Source organism: Ischnura elegans, chromosome 7, assembly GCF_921293095.1.
Source record: "Ischnura elegans chromosome 7, ioIscEleg1.1, whole genome shotgun sequence".
NCBI lineage: Eukaryota > Metazoa > Arthropoda > Insecta > Odonata > Coenagrionidae > Ischnura > Ischnura elegans.
Window position 1 is genome coordinate 27,459,061 of NC_060252.1, and position 17,923 is coordinate 27,476,983.

Here is a 17,923-nt window from a genome sequence, read left to right on the forward strand (position 1 = left end):
CGGAATTTTTCTTATCGTAATGCCATAGATTTCACGCCTTTGATCTTGCGATTAGAAAATTAAACAAAAAGTATTTACACTAATGTTATCATATTTACATTATCGGACCTTTTAAACTAAAGAAATTATAATCCTAAATTCTTTGTATGATTCTTCCTTGCACATTAGAGACAAATGATTCAAAATTGTATCATTCCTAAGTATTGCTTTCATTAACGCTCATATAAATAGATCATTACTCTAAAAATAACATAGATGGAGAATTAACAATGTAAATCCTACCTCCTTCTCTTGCTGCTGTGTAGTTTTTAGGTCTTCCTGTCATAAGTGCGCTGACCTTGTAGGAATGACAACTTCCACTCTGTTCCTAATATTCGCGCTGTGTTAGTATTTTTTCGTATTTTCTTCTTTGGATTTTCATTATTTTCTTACGAGGTAGTGAACTAAATTTTATTATCTGTTTCTTATCCCGGCATAACGGCATTTATATCCATAATCGTCGGAGAGGGAGTAACTGCCCCAAGATTGCTCGTTCATTGGCGCAGCGGTACGGTAAAACCATCAGCACAGAAAGGAACTGCGCGAATTGATGCCACCCGAAACTGCGTGGTGTAACGTATTGCGGGTAAAATACTTCCATCGTGCTCGCAGTCGATCATTCGAAACAAATAAACTGGAGTCACTGACATGCTTCGAGACCCAAGTCACGGCGTCGGAAGGTTAGGGTTGGGAGAGTCGTACGCTCCGTGCGTGCTGAGGAGTGCAGATGAACATGTGGTGAGTCTCGCCTCCTCTTTCTTCTTCATAGCCTCTTTCTATTTCTCTCTTCTTCTCACTTTCTTCCATATCCTGTTCCTCCCGGCCACTCTTGCTTATAGATCTATTCGTACGGTTTGAAAATCGGAACCTTACGCTTATACTTAGTTGAGTGTGGTCTTAGTAGTTTTAATGTCAGTGTGTTACATCGCTATGACATTGAGAAAAAAACACTTCTCGTTACTCCATTGTCATTCGGAGTTAGATGGATGGAGGTGGTTCAAACTCTCATTGATTTGTCCAATGAGTTAATTCATATAATCTCTTGATAATAATATAATATGTTAATAGTCTCTTCCCCTCTGTGGATTTATTTTCAAATTCGTGTGAATGACGTGCAGGCCATGATTGTGGTCGTAGTAAAATGTATTTTCCCAATTATTGTTTATTTATAATGGTAGTAATCATAAAGATGATCACCTAATGGGTTAAATTTGACGTTAAGCCGGCTTTACCTTTTTCATTAAAGTACATTGGATATCTGTAGGAAGAAATTGTCAGGAATGGGTTTCTTCTTTCCGCAGCAGAATTAGATTTGAAGATTCGTGTGAGCCATTGTTAGCTGTATTGTGCAGTTTGTGACTGATGTCTTGGCAATACAGACACCAATCGATTAAGCTGTTGGCTCACCGTTAAGTAAGTGAAGACGTTTGGGCGGGCCGTTTACCTTTCCCAGTACCCATTTCCAAGCGATATGGTGTCACCGTTAGAAGAGTTCTGCATTGAGCTGGTTCTCCTTCGTTGTCCCTTTGTAGCGTCTCGCCTGGAAGAAATTATTCATGCAGCCCCTCCCTCCCTTTCCGGCTCTGCTGTCCGACCAGCCAGCACAGATTTATCACGTTCTTTTTCTCCTTCACCTTCTCCGATTGCCCGCCAAGCCCCCTCTATCCGTCCAATGGCCACTCTTACCAACTGTTGATGTGGTATGGCTGAAATTTTCTTGTCACTTTCCTTCGAGATGCCACTAAGGCAGGGCAACAGGGATGATGTTATTATTGGAGCTTCATCTCCCGGGAAAATTTTTCGCGGTTTCCAAAAATATTGTATGCCCCTCAACTTTATACCGAGTTACTTCGATAATCATACTCACATTAAGTCACAGCTACCGCCTTTATAAATCGATATACTTTTGATCACATAATTTATAGTGTAGTGTGTGTGTCTTTGAAATGTATTTAATTTAAATGTCTGCTACCAGCGGATGCTGTTTTTTTTGTTATTTATATCAGGTTTAGCCTCATCTGTAGTAAATTTCTGGTTGCTCTCTTGCCTTATAAGGACGTGACTTTGATACCTATCACTGACTGAATGGTGATTTGTATCTAGTCAATCTCAAGAACAGTGAAATAATGGCATTGGACCTATACAGAGTTCGATGTTATGGTCTTCTGACCATCTATTTTGTGAAACCATCTCGTGGACTATCTTTGGTCTGGCTCCTACCCATCGACATATCTAGCATGGGTGCTCTACCAGGAGTAATTGAGAACTACTCCCTCCAGTGCAACTCTAGGATTAATTGGAGCGCGCTATCCTTTCTACCTTCGTAGCGTCAGGGAAATGATCGGTAAGCGAGGTAGAGGGAAAAGAAAACGGCATGTATGGATAGAATGAATGGGAATAAATGAGGGAGGTTCAATTTGGGAGGAGGACAAGCGAGGTGATTCGCGTAATGCACCTTGCAAAGTTAAGGTAGATAGCTTGAAATAATAATGATCAATTTACAAAATTAATGAACTGCTGCGTTATGGTATTTGGAGGAGGCGACCGACAGCTGAGGCTATTGGCGCCGTGAGGGAATGGTAGCTGAAGAGCTCTTTCTATGCGACACGAAATACGACGGAGTCCATCAAAATCCACAATAGCCGTTGGATTCAATAAAACGAGAAGATTGATTTTAACTAACTGCAACTCACACGATTTATAAGTCTCTATGGAGAGAAACCCGGCGTCATCATTATCCTGGTCTTGACGAAAGGCGCCAAGGGGAGCCCGGTTTTACGTCTTACCCGATGGACGTAGTGATATAATGGAAATTTCCTCCACAAAGCTCTCAAGCCGGGTTCTGAGACCAGTCTGTGATAAATCTGAGCCACCGCTGGGATTAAAAACCCGGACCGACTGGGTGGGAAGCCAAAGCTCGAGCCACCACACCAACCTGATTCCGAGTTAATGAACCGTGTTGCCTTTTGGGATCAGTTTGAAAGACCGCATATCTCGAATCTTTCTCAAGGTGGTCTCGATCGTTGACCATGGGTGAATTCCCCTCCCCTCCGCGTTGGTTTTTCAAGTCCCCTCTGTATGCATTTCACTCCCGCGTGCGTGCGTGCCTTCGCTGTCCCTTCCGGTCCACCCCGTGACGTGCCTGACTCGCCCGGAGACCCATCCACGTTCTTCTCAAGGAAAGAGGTGACGACGCCGTGTACAGTGTGAAGAGAATCGGAGAGGGGGCATTGGGAGGGGGAGGGTTTCTGTTGGGTGGAGTTCGTTGACTCTCTTTCCTCTTAGTCAGTCACTCTCCTGGGAGCGGGGGGGAATAGCGAGGGGGGGGGGGAAGCGGTGAGGGGGGCACGTATATATATATTGGTGGTGGAGGGAGGGAATGGCTTCTCCGCTTCTTTTATGTCACCCCCTCTCCTCCTTTCGCTACACCTTTTCTTCGCGTCCCCCCCTTCCCTATATCTCCCGCACCTTCTATCGGAGAGTGGCGGTCGCTGAGGTTTGCCGGTAGTTTGAATGGTTGGCCAAGATCCTTCTTCCCTCGCGACCGCATCGTGCGAGTGTGATTTAAAATTAAAAATGTCGTTCCTTTTCGCATGCCGTAAAAGCTGCCCGAACGGTCACCTGTATACAGCGGACACCTCCATAAGTGGCCACTTTTCCCGGGAACCGAACATTTTTTCAATTATAAGTAGTGTCAATTCGACTTCTTTTCAGCGGTTGCCACCTTCAACCGCCAATGGTCATGATTTTTGCGAGCCACCCTAAGGGTGCACTAAGCATGCACAATTCATTCCGCTACTTACGACATTACTTAGGCCGAAGTCGGCTTTCATAGCAAATTTAGGTCATGCCAAAAAAGTTAGGTACATATCGATCATTGCCCGCTACCCTAAATGTGTAAAATACACTAACGCTATGGCTAGTTTGAGGTGAGTCCTACTACCACTTATCCGAAACAATGTTTAATTTGAATCTTGGAGTGTTAAATATTGCTTTATTTTGAGGAGCCCACCAGCAGATTAGGTCGTTTGCGCCGTAAGGGATGGGTGAGGAATCTTATTGTTTTTTGGATTTATGGAGAAGCACCTTTCACCTGCATATTTTTGTGGAAAATTTCCCTCAGTATTTTCTAGAAGGTAATAATTTTAAGGCACAGGTAACGGTTGACTATAGTTTACTCTTTATGCCGTCAAAATGTCATTGTGATCGCCTAAGTTTTAAATGTGAAATAGTTAGCGGAAAAAGGACAAAATACTTCCGTGCGGGCAGAAAAGAGGCGCCCTCTTCATAAGCAGTGCGTTGACGTCGTCGGAAATCCGTGAATGCATTCTGAAATGAGTAGGACGAGTTTAATAGCCTTAACTAAATATTTTTTATCCCATCCACAATATTGAATGGCGTTTGTGTGCGCTGTGGCGGCTGCTCTTGCTTCGGGAATACATAAATGCGGTCGTTCCCTTTATATGACTCCCGCAAACGTTATTTTCCTCGCTTTGTTGTTCCGTCGTGGGATGAGGAATGGACTCCATTGGAGGATCCGTGGTAGTGCTCTCGTAAAACTTATACGCTGGGCCGTGAGGGTGGCCTGCTCTTTTTTGGGTTCGCTGCGGGAAATGGGAGAGAAACTCATTTTAAGTTTCTGAGATTCGCGTAAATTTGAGGGAGAGCCACTAGTTATTTCGTCGTAGTGGATTTCGATCAAGTCCTTTGACTTTATTTGTTAGTGGGTGAAGGTGGTTCATCCATCACCGTAGTGGTGTCACTCATTTATTCACCGCCAGTGTCCACCGTCATATCTATCCTCAGGGATGGATGGTTCTAAACTGCAATAACTCTCATTCGTGTAGATCTCGATGGTAGGGCTGGCGAATATAAAAGGCGAATAATCAGTGAAATATGGGCGTTAAACTTTCTGGATGGTGCTTTTGTGGTAAAATGAAAATAGAGAATAACGAAATCTTCTCTTCCTTTTGGTAAATTCTTCAATTAGCATGGATTTGGTTACCCAATGGAAAACGCTACTTTATCATAAATCGTACGATGTTATCGTCGCATAAATTATGCACTCTTTATCTACGTGCCCTATGCCATTATACACTGGTAAAGAGGTGATAAATGGAACTTTTGCAACTGCTAGAAAGAGTTGATGAAAAAAGAAACTAATGGTACGTAATGTTCTGTTGCCCATCTTATTTATACAAATGACGGTTGATTGGGGTGCAAGTATATTCGCATCAATTACTTACAACTACAACATAATCCTTACATAGTGAGGTGGTTTAGGGAAAGTAACTGCCCACCCGGTGAAGTAAACACTAGTGTGACTTATTTTTGGGATATCTTTACCATCACCTTTCCAATACAGCCGACGGGCTGACGCTCTGAATGCGTGCTCCATTGTCACTTTCATTAGAGAGTGCATTGATTTTTTTTGTTGTATAAAAATGCATGACAAGGGTGCGCAGTGTCAAAATTGTTTGTCATTCTGTTCATCTAGCTAGTTACTCCACACGAAGTCAAAAGGTCGGTGAGTCGTCTTTCATTGCGGAGACTTAAAATATTATCTCTGAAGTTCACCAAAAGTTTGAGACGTCCTTTTGATTAAATCAATGGTTTTTTTATGTTACTTGTTTCTGATGGCTATCATAAAATTTTAAAAAATGCTTAGTTGCATTAAGAAAATAAATGTAGGCCACCCAGGCTTTATTACGGAGAACCATCGCATTGCAAATATTACATTAATCAATGATATCTTTTTTAACCCATGATGCTCACCAAAAGAAAATCATCATTCTGTGTCGGTCTCAAAACCGAGACCTTCCAATACAAATCTCGAAATGAGCCGGGGCAGGTGTTGGGTAACCTTCGTTTTCCGCTCCGATAAGAAGGATCCCTTCCACCCCTTCTAAGCATTCAAATCATTTTGTTCCATCATCATGGACGATTGCCCAATTTTTTTCTTTCATATTTATTACCTATCCGCGAGAGTTCTATACTTCGGCTTCTTTTTTTTTGCTAGCCACATTTAGCCCCATCCTTGGACTGGTTGCGGTGTATCTGCGCCCGTAAATCATTATAAAGCCATCAACCGCTGTGATTTGGGCAGATAACTATAGCGTGAAGGGGTATCACGACCAGCTGATCGTTATTTATGTTGTATCGTTATGCTTGACGGTCATGTGACACAGTTTGGCATTCAGGAGAAAGTCTTTTGAATATTGACCGTGCGATTGTACGGTAAAGATGAAAATCCGTTCAAAATACGGTATGGAAAAAGTAAGATCGGACTTGATGCGATGGATTTAGAGAATCTACAGTTAGAAACATTAATTCGAGATTGCTTAGAATATGTATGATGCGATAAATGTTTTGGCCTTAAAAATAAGGTATCAAGATGTTTGTAAAAATTGGTTACAGCAATTCTGAATATGTCTCTACTAAACTACTTACCTAGTTGTGCGTTGCTTACTAGTTGAGATAAGAAGGAATTTAATCTTTCAAGTTATGAAGATATTGTATTCTCCAACAGAGGCAAATGACAAAGGAAAATGAATGCTAAGCATTCGAAGTCATGAGTTGTCCAAGGCATCCGGCAATAGGGCAAACTCGCGGCCTATAGGAGTGATGGCTCAAAAGTTTCTGTAGTTTAAAAATGGTGCGTTTTCGATCCAAGCATCATCAGTAATTTTGTTTCCTAATAGCATCAGATGTGCCGATTAAAATTTCACGGCACAGCTTTTCTCCACCGTGTAGACATTTAGACAATTGATCTCAGCATCAATTTCATCACCGACGTCATACCATATATTATTGGTGTTGGTGCACTGAAAACGCTGCCCCACCCAATTTGCACCTATCGATTGTTTGTTTTTTTCCATTTATTGCCACCTACTGTTATCTCTCTGTGATCTGATTCCCTTTCTAATGATCTTCTCTTCCCCTTTTGCAGGTAGTCCGCTGGCAGCCGGCAAGATTTCCTCACCGTGGGCCCCGTCGAGCGCCGGCCCGCCGCCGCCGCCCCCGCCCCCGGCCCCCGCCTCGGCGGACACCAATGGCTCGGGCTCCGACTCCAAGCACCTCGATGTCGGCGAGGTGAGTAGTGGGACCACGCCCATGCATGCTCATTTTCAATTCCGCTCTACAAGCAAACCAAACCATGCTTGTCAGCGACGACCCCAGTGTCGGGTCTTTCTGGTGTTGATGTAGCTCAGCTGACTCATTGTGCCCTCGTATATTTTTCTGAAAATTTGTGAAAATTATTTAATCGCATTTTGAAAGCTAAGTTTTAAATTAACAGATCTATCTAATAGGATGCAATGGGTGGAAATTATTTTCCTGCAAATAATTGTGCACACTTCCTGAACAAAAGATTTTTATGCGACTAATTTTTTTCGCAGTTTATTATAAATAAAAATTTTATAAATTCCTAATGTATAAAAATGATAATACAGCTAAAAAGTCTAATTTCATGCATCATTATTTTCAGCTATAGTGCATTATTAATTAATTATTGGTACCGAGGTAATTTTGAAGCAAGATTCAATCGTGTGACCGCTTTCGAAAAACTGGGAGTTAATGAATGGTAGATTGACATGAATCGATGTTATCTAAGATTGATCACTGTTGATCATGACTTAGCAATATTGATTTCCAATTTCTGCTTCCCATGTTTTACTTCTGTCCGATTTAAAATCATACTGATAATGCGATAAAAACATTTTTTCTGACAGAAAAAGGAAGTTTTTCCCTTAACTTGTCCATCATTTCTGAATTAAGAAAAGACGAAGATCAGAAATTCGAGCACAAGAAGGGATTTGTCCAGGCCTGTGTCACTTTCTTTCCTCCTCTGCTTATATTTGCCATCTTGACATCAGTGTCCCTCGTTACAGGACGACAAAGACCTCTCGGCGTCGGACGCCGAGGGTGTGTGGAGTCCGGACATCGAACAGAGCTTTCAAGAGGCGCTGGCGATATATCCACCATGCGGTCGCCGGAAAATCATCCTATCGGACGAGGGGAAGATGTACGGTGAGTACAGAACTTTGATCAACACAGTCTTCTTTTCATATTTGCCGTAGTATTTTATTTATAATTATAATACCTACCTCTTTTCGCAATATATTTTAAGTTTTAATGGTATTTAATGCCAAACTCTCTGATTTCCGAATTTGAAATTTACTCTACCTAATAGATAGTAATCTCTGTATGAGAAAATCTCCTTGTGGTTCTACCGTATTCCAGTGCACATTCTCTGAATCCTTATTCTAGTAAGTTTATGAATGAAATATTACAATAAATTGACTGAAGAATGCGCTAAGAGTAAATTGCAGCGCCCTAAGTTCAGTGGCGGCTTTGTTTTTGAAAAAGTTATCGTGAAACATGGTTAAATTATGGGAAAAATTAGGGTAAAGTTCAGACGATTATGAATCAGCATAATATTACTTTGGTGGGCATTGTCAAAGTCAATTTTTTAATAGTTCTTCCTCTTTATTTTGTTAACTGAAATTGTGAATCGCGGAGAATGATATCACCGAATAAAGAATAACACGGGTGCTGTAATAAAAGATCCGGACAAGGCGTTATGACAGATAACTCCACTGATTTTAATATAGCGTGTGTTGAAGTTGGCAAATAGTTTGCGTTAGTGTTATAGATAGCAAACAATACGTGTTAATTTTATTCCGAGCGCCGAAGATCTGTTATTTAATTTTTCGGTTAGTGTTTAATATTTTTGCGATGTTTCCCAACGACCGACCTTAACCCTTAGTGAGAAGTGCTGTACTCTCCGGTTCCGTGAGTTGCGCTGTCGCCGCATTACGAGAGACTTTTTTCTTATTTGCCCTTCTCAAGTCGGTTGTTAAGGTAATCCCCGCTATTTATTCTCCCAATTGGCCCATGTAAAAGTCATTGGGAGAAAGATTGAGTTCTTTTTCAGAGCATGAAGGGTGCTAGTTGGTGGAGGAAGTCAGAGGTCTTGAGTTCTGGCGAGATTCAGCTTGAGTGGACTTAGTGTGTTCTTTAAGGGGCGCAAAATGAAAAATACTTCTTCCGATCAGAAAACTTTTCCGATGGGACGTATATTTTTTTCAGCAGAAGTGGTAGTTCTCTGCAGTCTGAGGACATGGGGTGACACGTCAAGTATCCCTGGGTGGAAGGTAAAAGACAAAATAGTGGGTGAGGTCAGATATGTTCCAAGGGTTTTGTCCTTCCGTGTGTCTAAATTCGACCTCAGCTCATTGCATCGCATGAAGTCGCAGAACTCAAGATATTCTTGAATAACTGCTTTTCCTGACTTAATAACCCTTTGGAATGAATATCTTGTTTTCGCTCAAAGTCCCACGTATCGTAAAGAGTAATGGTTTAAGGCTGGAATTCGATCTATGCGATTGCACTGTTTTACCATGTTAATCATTCAGTTCTTATGTAACTGATAAATTATCAGGAATAAAATGCTAAATGGTTATTTAACCGGTATTAATTTTTTTTTTAATCATACTTTTTGCTGGGATTAAGAATTTTCAGAGTGGTAATTAATTTAATAATGAGGTTGAGTTTGTTTTTATCGCGTTTTAGGATGTCTTGTTTAGTCTAAATTTTACGTTTTCGCTGTGAATAGTATCAAATAATCAATAAAAATATCAATATACAAGTATACAAGTGGTTACAGGTAATCTCGCCATGTATAAACAATTAAATAGGTGCCTTCTATTAATATAATAATTTAATACTCCAAAAGTGTTTTTGAATATTGTTGGTACTCGTTTGTTGTGAAAAGAGTCATAGTCGATTAACAGCCGCTTCGTTTGAATGTTCACAAGAGTGCCTATCCATTCTCAATCATTAAAATCGAGTACCGTGCCTACCCATCATCAGTTATAATCCAGTAGATGTTTGAAAATTGTGGTTATTAAGTTCATAGTTCCGTGTAGAATCGCATTTCATGCTAAATGTCTTTCCAGAGGTGAAATAACCGAAAGATAGGCAAAAAAAACGCATTACGTTGCTCATCCAGTCTTCTCTCCGTTGAAAGCTACAATGAACACCTCTCGCTATGGTCTGCGCTTCTGTTTTTGTCCTTCGGTTATTTTTATTTCGGTGCTGATTCGGATACTCGTGTGCAGCTGATTCTGCGTTTGCGACTGTGTCACTCGTCCTTTTAGTTCTCATAGGAAACACTTGCCTGAAGGAGCATTGATCTTAATGGGCGTCGAGTCATAATCACCGTTTTCTGTACTACGAACGTCATACTTCTTCCGACTCAACCATGCTCTTGAAAAGAACTGGCACCCTTACACTTGATGAATGAAATGTTTTTACCTGTGGCTAAGTCTAGTGTGAATTGTACCCTCACCAATCCAAATCAACTTACCGCTTGAATCACCCAGTTGAGTGACCCATGAATGTTGAGTTATAGAAAGGAGTGGTACATTATGTAAATGTTTTGTTTTTTTTTCGTAGAAATGGCGCTGAAATCGGTTTAATTGCAGGCATCTGTCTCATGAATTTACATTCGTCAACAAATCTGCAAGCATCGAATCTATACCACGTATTTCAATAAATAATAGACCTCCCCGATGAAAGAGGTATTCACTTAACATGTGAGCAGAACTTCTGCATTCCTGGAATTGGTTTGTTGGAGTTTAATTAGAATACCCCTAGCAGTAAAATTGCATTCACCTTTACATTCCGAACCCTTTTTTTTGTAGATATTGGTATTATCATACAACTGTTTGCTATGGGCGTGTGATTGTCACAAAATCATATATGGAGATCCAGTTACCGCAATGTGACGATCGGAAAATTGCACTGCGGGGAATTTTAAAATTTTTATTTCTTCCTGTTGATTTAATTTATTTTGGACACCTTATAATTGTTTATTTCATTGCAATTTATTTTTCTTTTGCCTATTCATACTAACATCGGCTCTTTCGTTTCAAATAATGTAGCATTCTGTTTTCGCGGAATTGATAAGCTATTATATTTAGTCCAAATATCCGACAAATCGTTCAAATATACATCGCAGGTTTTTTCAGAAGAATTTTGATTTGTTTCGTACTCGGAGCGCGATATTGAATTTCGGTCCCTTATTCTCCCTCCAATAAATCCGATTCTTTTGCTCTGATGCATTTCGTTTATTGGATACGGCCATGCAACCTGTGGAATGCTAGTCCGATGGCACGTTTTCATTTGAAATTTATCGTAATCGGAAATATATTTTGTGCCTTCGTGAACGCACTATGATCTCTCGAAACTTTTTTTTTTCATTTTTTCGCTACCATAAATTTCTTTTAGTGACCCATAGCTACATATACTGCTTCGTATTATTGGATTGTGGAAGTATTAAATTATGATTTTCATTCCAATATGAATGGTCTCCGCCTCGGTACGCCCTGAACTATCGATTCTGTATCTCCTGATCCGTTTGATCTTATCGTACTTACGTCAGCTCAGGATCTTTGAAGACTTTTCCACGTGCTGGCGAGGGCCTTCAAAGGGTTTTCAAAGATCCTGACCTATCAGGGCACACCTCCACAAAAAAGGCGGCAAACGGGGTGTAAATAAGATGAACAACTTTCTGCATCGACACTTCAGTGGACCTGAGGAAGCCAGCTGGAACGTTGGCGAAATATTGTCCTACAAAATGGATAAACGCGGAAGAATACCCGGAAAAATCACCAAATATCATCATAATCTCCGCGGAAGCCTACTTGGAAATGCCACCTCTATAGTTGCTAGGGAGTTGATGTTATAAGTTCGCTGGACTACTGTAGTCATTGATAAATAAAACGAATAAAATCAACAAAATCTGTTTGGGATTCTCTCCGCATTATCTCTCTCTATACTTTTGACACTAAATATCCGTATTATAATCCATCGAGACCCAACTTTCAAGGAGCATCCTCAACAGCGACGCCGGGTATTCACTCAACAATGCGTGGAAACAGGCCTTTTGGAGAATTTGGATGGTTGATTCCCGGCCAATTTCGTAACCCCTAACACCTGATAAACAGTATAAAAGCAGGCCTACTTCATCCTTTCGCCATCAGCCCTGATGAAGGAACGTGGCTCGGTTTCCAAAACGTCGGCCGAATGGAGAGATAAAATCCGGATGGAAGCGTGAGTAACCTTATTTGAAAAAAAAAATCAATTTTCCGTCGTGTATTGTTCATCGGATTCGTAAAGTAGCTGCTTTAATGACGTGGAATCTTCTTTTTGTTTAATTGATCCTGCGTGCGGTATATTAAATTGGGTGGGAACGAGTTGCGCGGCAAAGAGAGAGAGAGACGGCTGGCTGTGTCGGGGTTAGTGTTTTCGCCGGCGCATGGATTCGTGCAATCAAAGCCGCGATAGGCATCGGGCCGCGTCGGCGACGGAATGGGTGCAAATGCGCCCGAAATCCCTCTCTCGCCATGAATTATTCATGCTCACCAATCCTTCCCCCCCTCGCGAATGCACTCGGCGCTCTATTGGGACCCGAAATGACAGGAATTTCACCCGGACGATTCCCAAGTCCCCCTCTATCCATTTCAGTCGCCTCCCTACCTCTCTCTCTCTCTCTCTTGAGTGCTCGAGGAGACCGCCTTGGATTTGAATGTGATGATTGGTCTTCAGTCGAGTGTCATTCGTCGGCACTAATTTCCACCGTCGAAGCCGACGCTTGTGCGTGCCAACCTAACCTCGAGGAAAAGATAGTCGCGTGGCAATGAAGGACCACTGCTGTATTAATGAGTATATATGAGTAGTATGTACTATAAGGCCGCAGCTCGCGGGAGGTGAGGGGGACACTAGCCCGGCGAAAGCCGGGGCAAAATTGAATCACAATGCGCAAAGCGCAGACGAGTGAGTCGGCATTTGAAATCCATATAAAGGCTGAAAAAGCGGCCCCTAGGAAAAAGGCTACGAGCCTATAACCTAGGGGGGTGGAGGAGGGTCCGCGGGGGCTTTGCCCCCCCCCCTAGTGCTGTATTAATGACTGTCTCCTAATGCTTCCTCACCTGTTCATCCTCCTCGGTCCTGGCGCATTGTACAATACAATGTAATACATCGACGATTGAAGTTTTTACCGCTTGTCTAAGTGAAATGTTGTTATTGAAACTTTTTCAGTGCTACCTGATAGATGATAGCATCATACAGAAGCACATAAATCGCTACTGTTGTTTATTAACATCTAATTGACCAGAAAACATGAAATTCGGACAAAATATGACGGTACATGTCTGAGAACTGAGAAGGATATCAATGTTTTATTGTAAAAGCTACGTGTTGCTACTTGGTAGTTGAGTATCTTTCGTCGGCGCTAATTTCCATCGTCGAAGCCGAGTCTTGTGCGTGCCACCCGTAATCTTTAGGAAAAGAGAGTCGCATGGCAATGAAGGGAAGATTACTGTATTAATGATTACCTCCTAATGCTTCCTCGCCTTTATATCAGCGTTTTATTGTAAAAGATTCCTAACCAGTTTGTGCTAATTGAAATCATTCGACGTGTTGTATTTTGTCTCCCTAGGAGTCACTTTCGCATCTTTATTACCGATTTAAAAATTGAATAAGAAAGAAGTTGTTTTTCCCTGTGGCAAAGTCTCGTAGAGCAGTAAAAACGATTACATGCCACAACAGGAAAAATGTGAATAAGTACATGGTAAAAACGGAAAACGAGAATAATATTTTATCAAATACCAGACAAACATGCAGCTATCAAGATAGCCGAAATAACAACTAAGTGTGAATAGGAAATAAATTAGCTCATAAATTTGATAGATTAATGGGGACATTGATTTTTATCAAGTAAGACATTCGTCTGCATTCATCCCCCTGCTAATCGATTTAAAATTAAAAAATCAGGAAGTTTCTCGATAAGTTTATGACGTCTTAAAAGATCAAAAATTGCTTTGCACTTGTAATTATATTTAATATCAAGTCGAATATGATAGATTTTGTGTACCCATGCTCGAATAGCTCTGCAAATTTTACCTGTTGTTACGCATGAACCAGTTAACTTCTGAAACCAGAAATTGTATTGTTATATTTCCACCCACAATGTGTCATGTTACCGAGTTTTTTCGAAATCGCAGAAATGAAGGGTTTTTGCCGTCCGACGAGGCGCGGAATGCCACTAATGCGGAATAATACTAGCTGCCTAGGAAGAATGATGAAAAAGCTCTGTTTCTTACCATTACGAGTTAAACGCACGGTAATGGCCAATATTCCTCGAGTAGATAGATATCCTTCATAAGGCTCGCGCAGTGTCTCGAATGTTTAGGTGATAGCGAGAGGGTTACGTTCGCGAGATTGAGCTTCGGGGCGTGAGAGGATGAGGGAAATATGGAGACACCCCCTGCGCCTTCTCCCTGTAATTGGTATTCCCTCCCACCGCTCGCGTCATTTCGTTTGCTTATCTCTGGGTGAAGGGAAGGGTGCTAGGATGGGGTGGGAGACGTCAAGCGAGGAATGCGCCGGTTATTGTCATTTTAATCTCCTAAATATTCACTCCGCGGACTCCGGCGGGTGGGATGTAATTTCGCATGCGAATCCGTGTGCCTCTTCTCGGAGTCGCCTCAACCTCGAGTGTCACCTCCTCCCCCGCCACCTCGCTACTCTCTCCCTCGGCAAAGCCCTTCTTCTCTTTCCTTCCCACATTCTTGGCTTGAATATGCCGCGGGATTTGAATTGTGTTGTATCTGTGGATTGATACTGAGTAGTTGATCAGTAAGTGATGATTGTCCTTGCAGAAAGCTGAGGTGCCAGATCTCAGAATCTACTCGGTCGATGAAGTAGACCGGAAATGAAAGGAAATTTATTTTTAAGCTTACTCAACACCACCATAGTTCATACTTTCGTAAACCATTTTTTATCCGGCTTTGTACGATAAAAATCAATGGGTTTTGGTTCTCTAAAAACGGTTGCTTAAATTGAAAAGTTTTTTTTTTTTTCAAAACCGTCGCCATATATTTTAATGAGAGTTCGTGTAATGAATGCATTATAACCGGTAAATGAATTCGTCAATGGTTTCATTCATTCCAGGAATTATGTATGCATTATCGTTCGGTTTCTTCTCGGAAATGACGTTATCAGATCACAGCGGGAAAATTAATTGTGTAATTGAAATGGCTCAAATAACTGTAAAAATTCTGATTAAATATAAGGATTAGATTTATTTATTATTATTAAAAATTATAAGGATAAGTTTGTCCACATTATCTGTACCCTGATTTATGCCTTTAGCCGCGATGAATGTCGTATGTTATTACAGCTTTTTTAATGGCATGTGCGAAATGGATTTGCTTTTAATCGCGCTGTCGCGAACCTACGTCCTTAAATGAAAATATCGGTTGATGAGATTTTTTTTGCAATCCGGCCTTTCTTACTATCGCATGTCTAGGATCATTTTAGAGTACCTGCTGGGATATCACACGGAATTCTCTTTTCCCTCCCATTTTCTCACCGGAGCCCTTCCGAGTCTCATACTTCCCTCGTTTCTCATTTTGCTTCGTAATATCCTCCCCGCTCTCCTCCTTAAGCCCAGGTTTTCGTCTCATATGAGATGTAGTTAATTAAATTATTGTCGTAATTTTTATTGTCGGGCGCGTTTTCCGCTTGGTATCTTCTTTCTCGCCCTTGGGCGCACGCGTTTTCATCACACAGGTATAATGGCGTGGCGTTTCCTTCGCTACCGTTGCTTATTATTTTCATCGCAGGATCCATTTGTTTATCGCCGTAATTTTCCTCCCCAAAAAGGGGATGTTAACATGCTCACGGTTGGAGATCAAGAAACTCCGGGTTACGGTAAGGAGCTGGTAATTTACGCATCTAGGGAATCTAGTGAGTTACTTTGACCCGTAGGAAATATTATTGCTATATCATACATGTTACGAGTTGGCTATTTGCCTGGTGGTAACTATTAATATAAGGTCTCTAGCTTCTGGTGACTATTGACATCTTATTCCTCGTGTAATATATTTTTTGCCTTAATCTTTCATGCTGCGAGATTTTCTGAAATTCACATTCAACATGATGTCATGTGTTGAGAGCGCTTCCTTAGCATTAGTTACGCTTATTTGTTTTTGGCCTTGATAAATTCTATCCCGTCTTTTTTTATGTGATTTCTGACTGTAACGTAGCTGTTTTGGTTTCCGTCTTATATTTTATACCGAAAAATCTCTACTCACTTGTTGAATAACAAACTATGTATTTAGATCTATTCGTCATGGACTTATTCGATTACGGTGATGCAGAAAATGAAATGATGCAGATCAACAGGGAGATATCATTAAGTATTTCAATCCGTTTTCTTCATTTGATTCACCTCCGTCTCAGTTATGAAATTCCTTGCATTCTCTAACGCGAACTGCACAAGTGTGACAAGGATGACTGATAAATCGCCATGCCTTTCCTTCAGATAAAGAAGATCCTCTGTGACGTGGAACTCTTTTTATATCTTTAAAGGCTCCCTCTATCACTGAATTAGTCATACCAGCAAACAAACTCGACAAGAGTGTCTTCATGCCTTTTAAGTGTTTTACAAACAAGCAGGTGATATTGATATCGAGTAATGTATTTGCTAGATAAAATTTCTTATCTGTAAATCAGCTGGATCAAATAGTCATCTCGCGACGCCCGATGATGTACGTTCTTCAGTTTTTTTTCTCATGGCGAGCGTTAGATTATATGTGGTAGCAAGATCTGATTGTTTTTTTTTATAAACTTTGTTGTCAGCCATGTGTTTAGGCTGTTAAATTTTCCGCGAAAGATTGGATGATCAGTTTAGTAAACAAATTTCATTATTTTGGGCAATGGGAGATTCCACAAAACCCCACCACGTTTCTTGGAGCTGTTGACACGGTTGTTCCTTGTTTCTTTGGTTATGGAGTTTAATTCACAACCATACGTATGTGTGGCTTAAGATTAATCGATTCCAGTGTTTCAATAGTGTTTTAATCATCGTTATCATCGTTTGAGTATGAATCTAAGGGATAAGTCTTTCACTTACCCGAATACCGGTTGTCGCAGTTCGTAAAAATTGTTTGCTTATATCTATTGCTGTTTAAATTCATAGCTATTAGTTTTTTTGGAGCTATTCTTGAATTCAGTTCATATTAATTTAAAAATGATATTTGTATGGATGGAAAAAATATTTATTTAAAAAAATAGATGCTATTGAACAGTCAGGAAAGTTGTGAAAGTGTTCTGGGAAGTCAGTTCATTTAATCTCGATATCGGAGTGGGTAGCGTGGAACACAACCTCAACTGTTTTCTGTTTGTCTCTTCCAATTCATACGCCTCCTCCTCCTCCATTTACCTGTGACACTGGCATCTCCACATCGCTCGGTGCTTGTCGACACTCTGTCATACCGCACCGCACGCCTTAACGGTTCCTTTGCGCCACGCTTTCCTCCCTTTCGACCCTTGAAAAATATACCTCCCCTTGCTCTCCGTACCGACAGGCGTTGGCTGGGAGGTAGATGGTAACTATGGAGTCGAGCCTGCCTATTAAAAGTTTAGGTCGCGGTTTTGGGATGAAACGTGGAAAGAGATACTTTCCCTCTCTCCCCTATGTTTCTCTGATAACGCACCGCTCATGTATCCGTCGAGTGTTTGTACGTGGGTGTTGTCTGCCAAAGGGAGGGGAGGAAGGAAAATTCGTCGCCTGCGAGGGTGTTTATATGGAGGGAAGTGGGGTTATATTATGTGGATGCGCCAGAAGGGTAGGAAGTTATAGAAAGGGAGTTGTGTTGGGTCTCGTCTTTGTGGGGCCGTTGTGTCATCTCCCGCTCTCTCATTAACTTCCATGTGCGCATAGCTGGTTGCCATTCGCCTGCCGGAGTTGCCAATCTCACGTCAGGGTGGTCTTTGGATTTACTTCCTCTCTTCTTCACTCCTATAGACAATG

The 17,923-nt window shown here is 41.2% G+C and overlaps 1 protein-coding gene across 11 annotated transcripts in view; it reads left to right on the forward strand.

Moving 5' to 3' along the window:
• The window catches only part of LOC124162952 (transcriptional enhancer factor TEF-1), a 796,250-nt gene that overhangs the window by 582,461 nt on the left and 195,866 nt on the right, over positions 1 to 17,923 (forward strand). For all 11 annotated transcript variants that reach the window (XM_046539727.1, XM_046539722.1, XM_046539723.1 and 8 more), the window contains 2 exons: positions 6,989 to 7,131; positions 7,929 to 8,067. In XM_046539727.1, the coding sequence (XP_046395683.1) occupies positions 6,989 to 7,131; positions 7,929 to 8,067 (282 nt within the window). The remainder of the gene's footprint in view (positions 1 to 6,988; positions 7,132 to 7,928; positions 8,068 to 17,923) is intronic.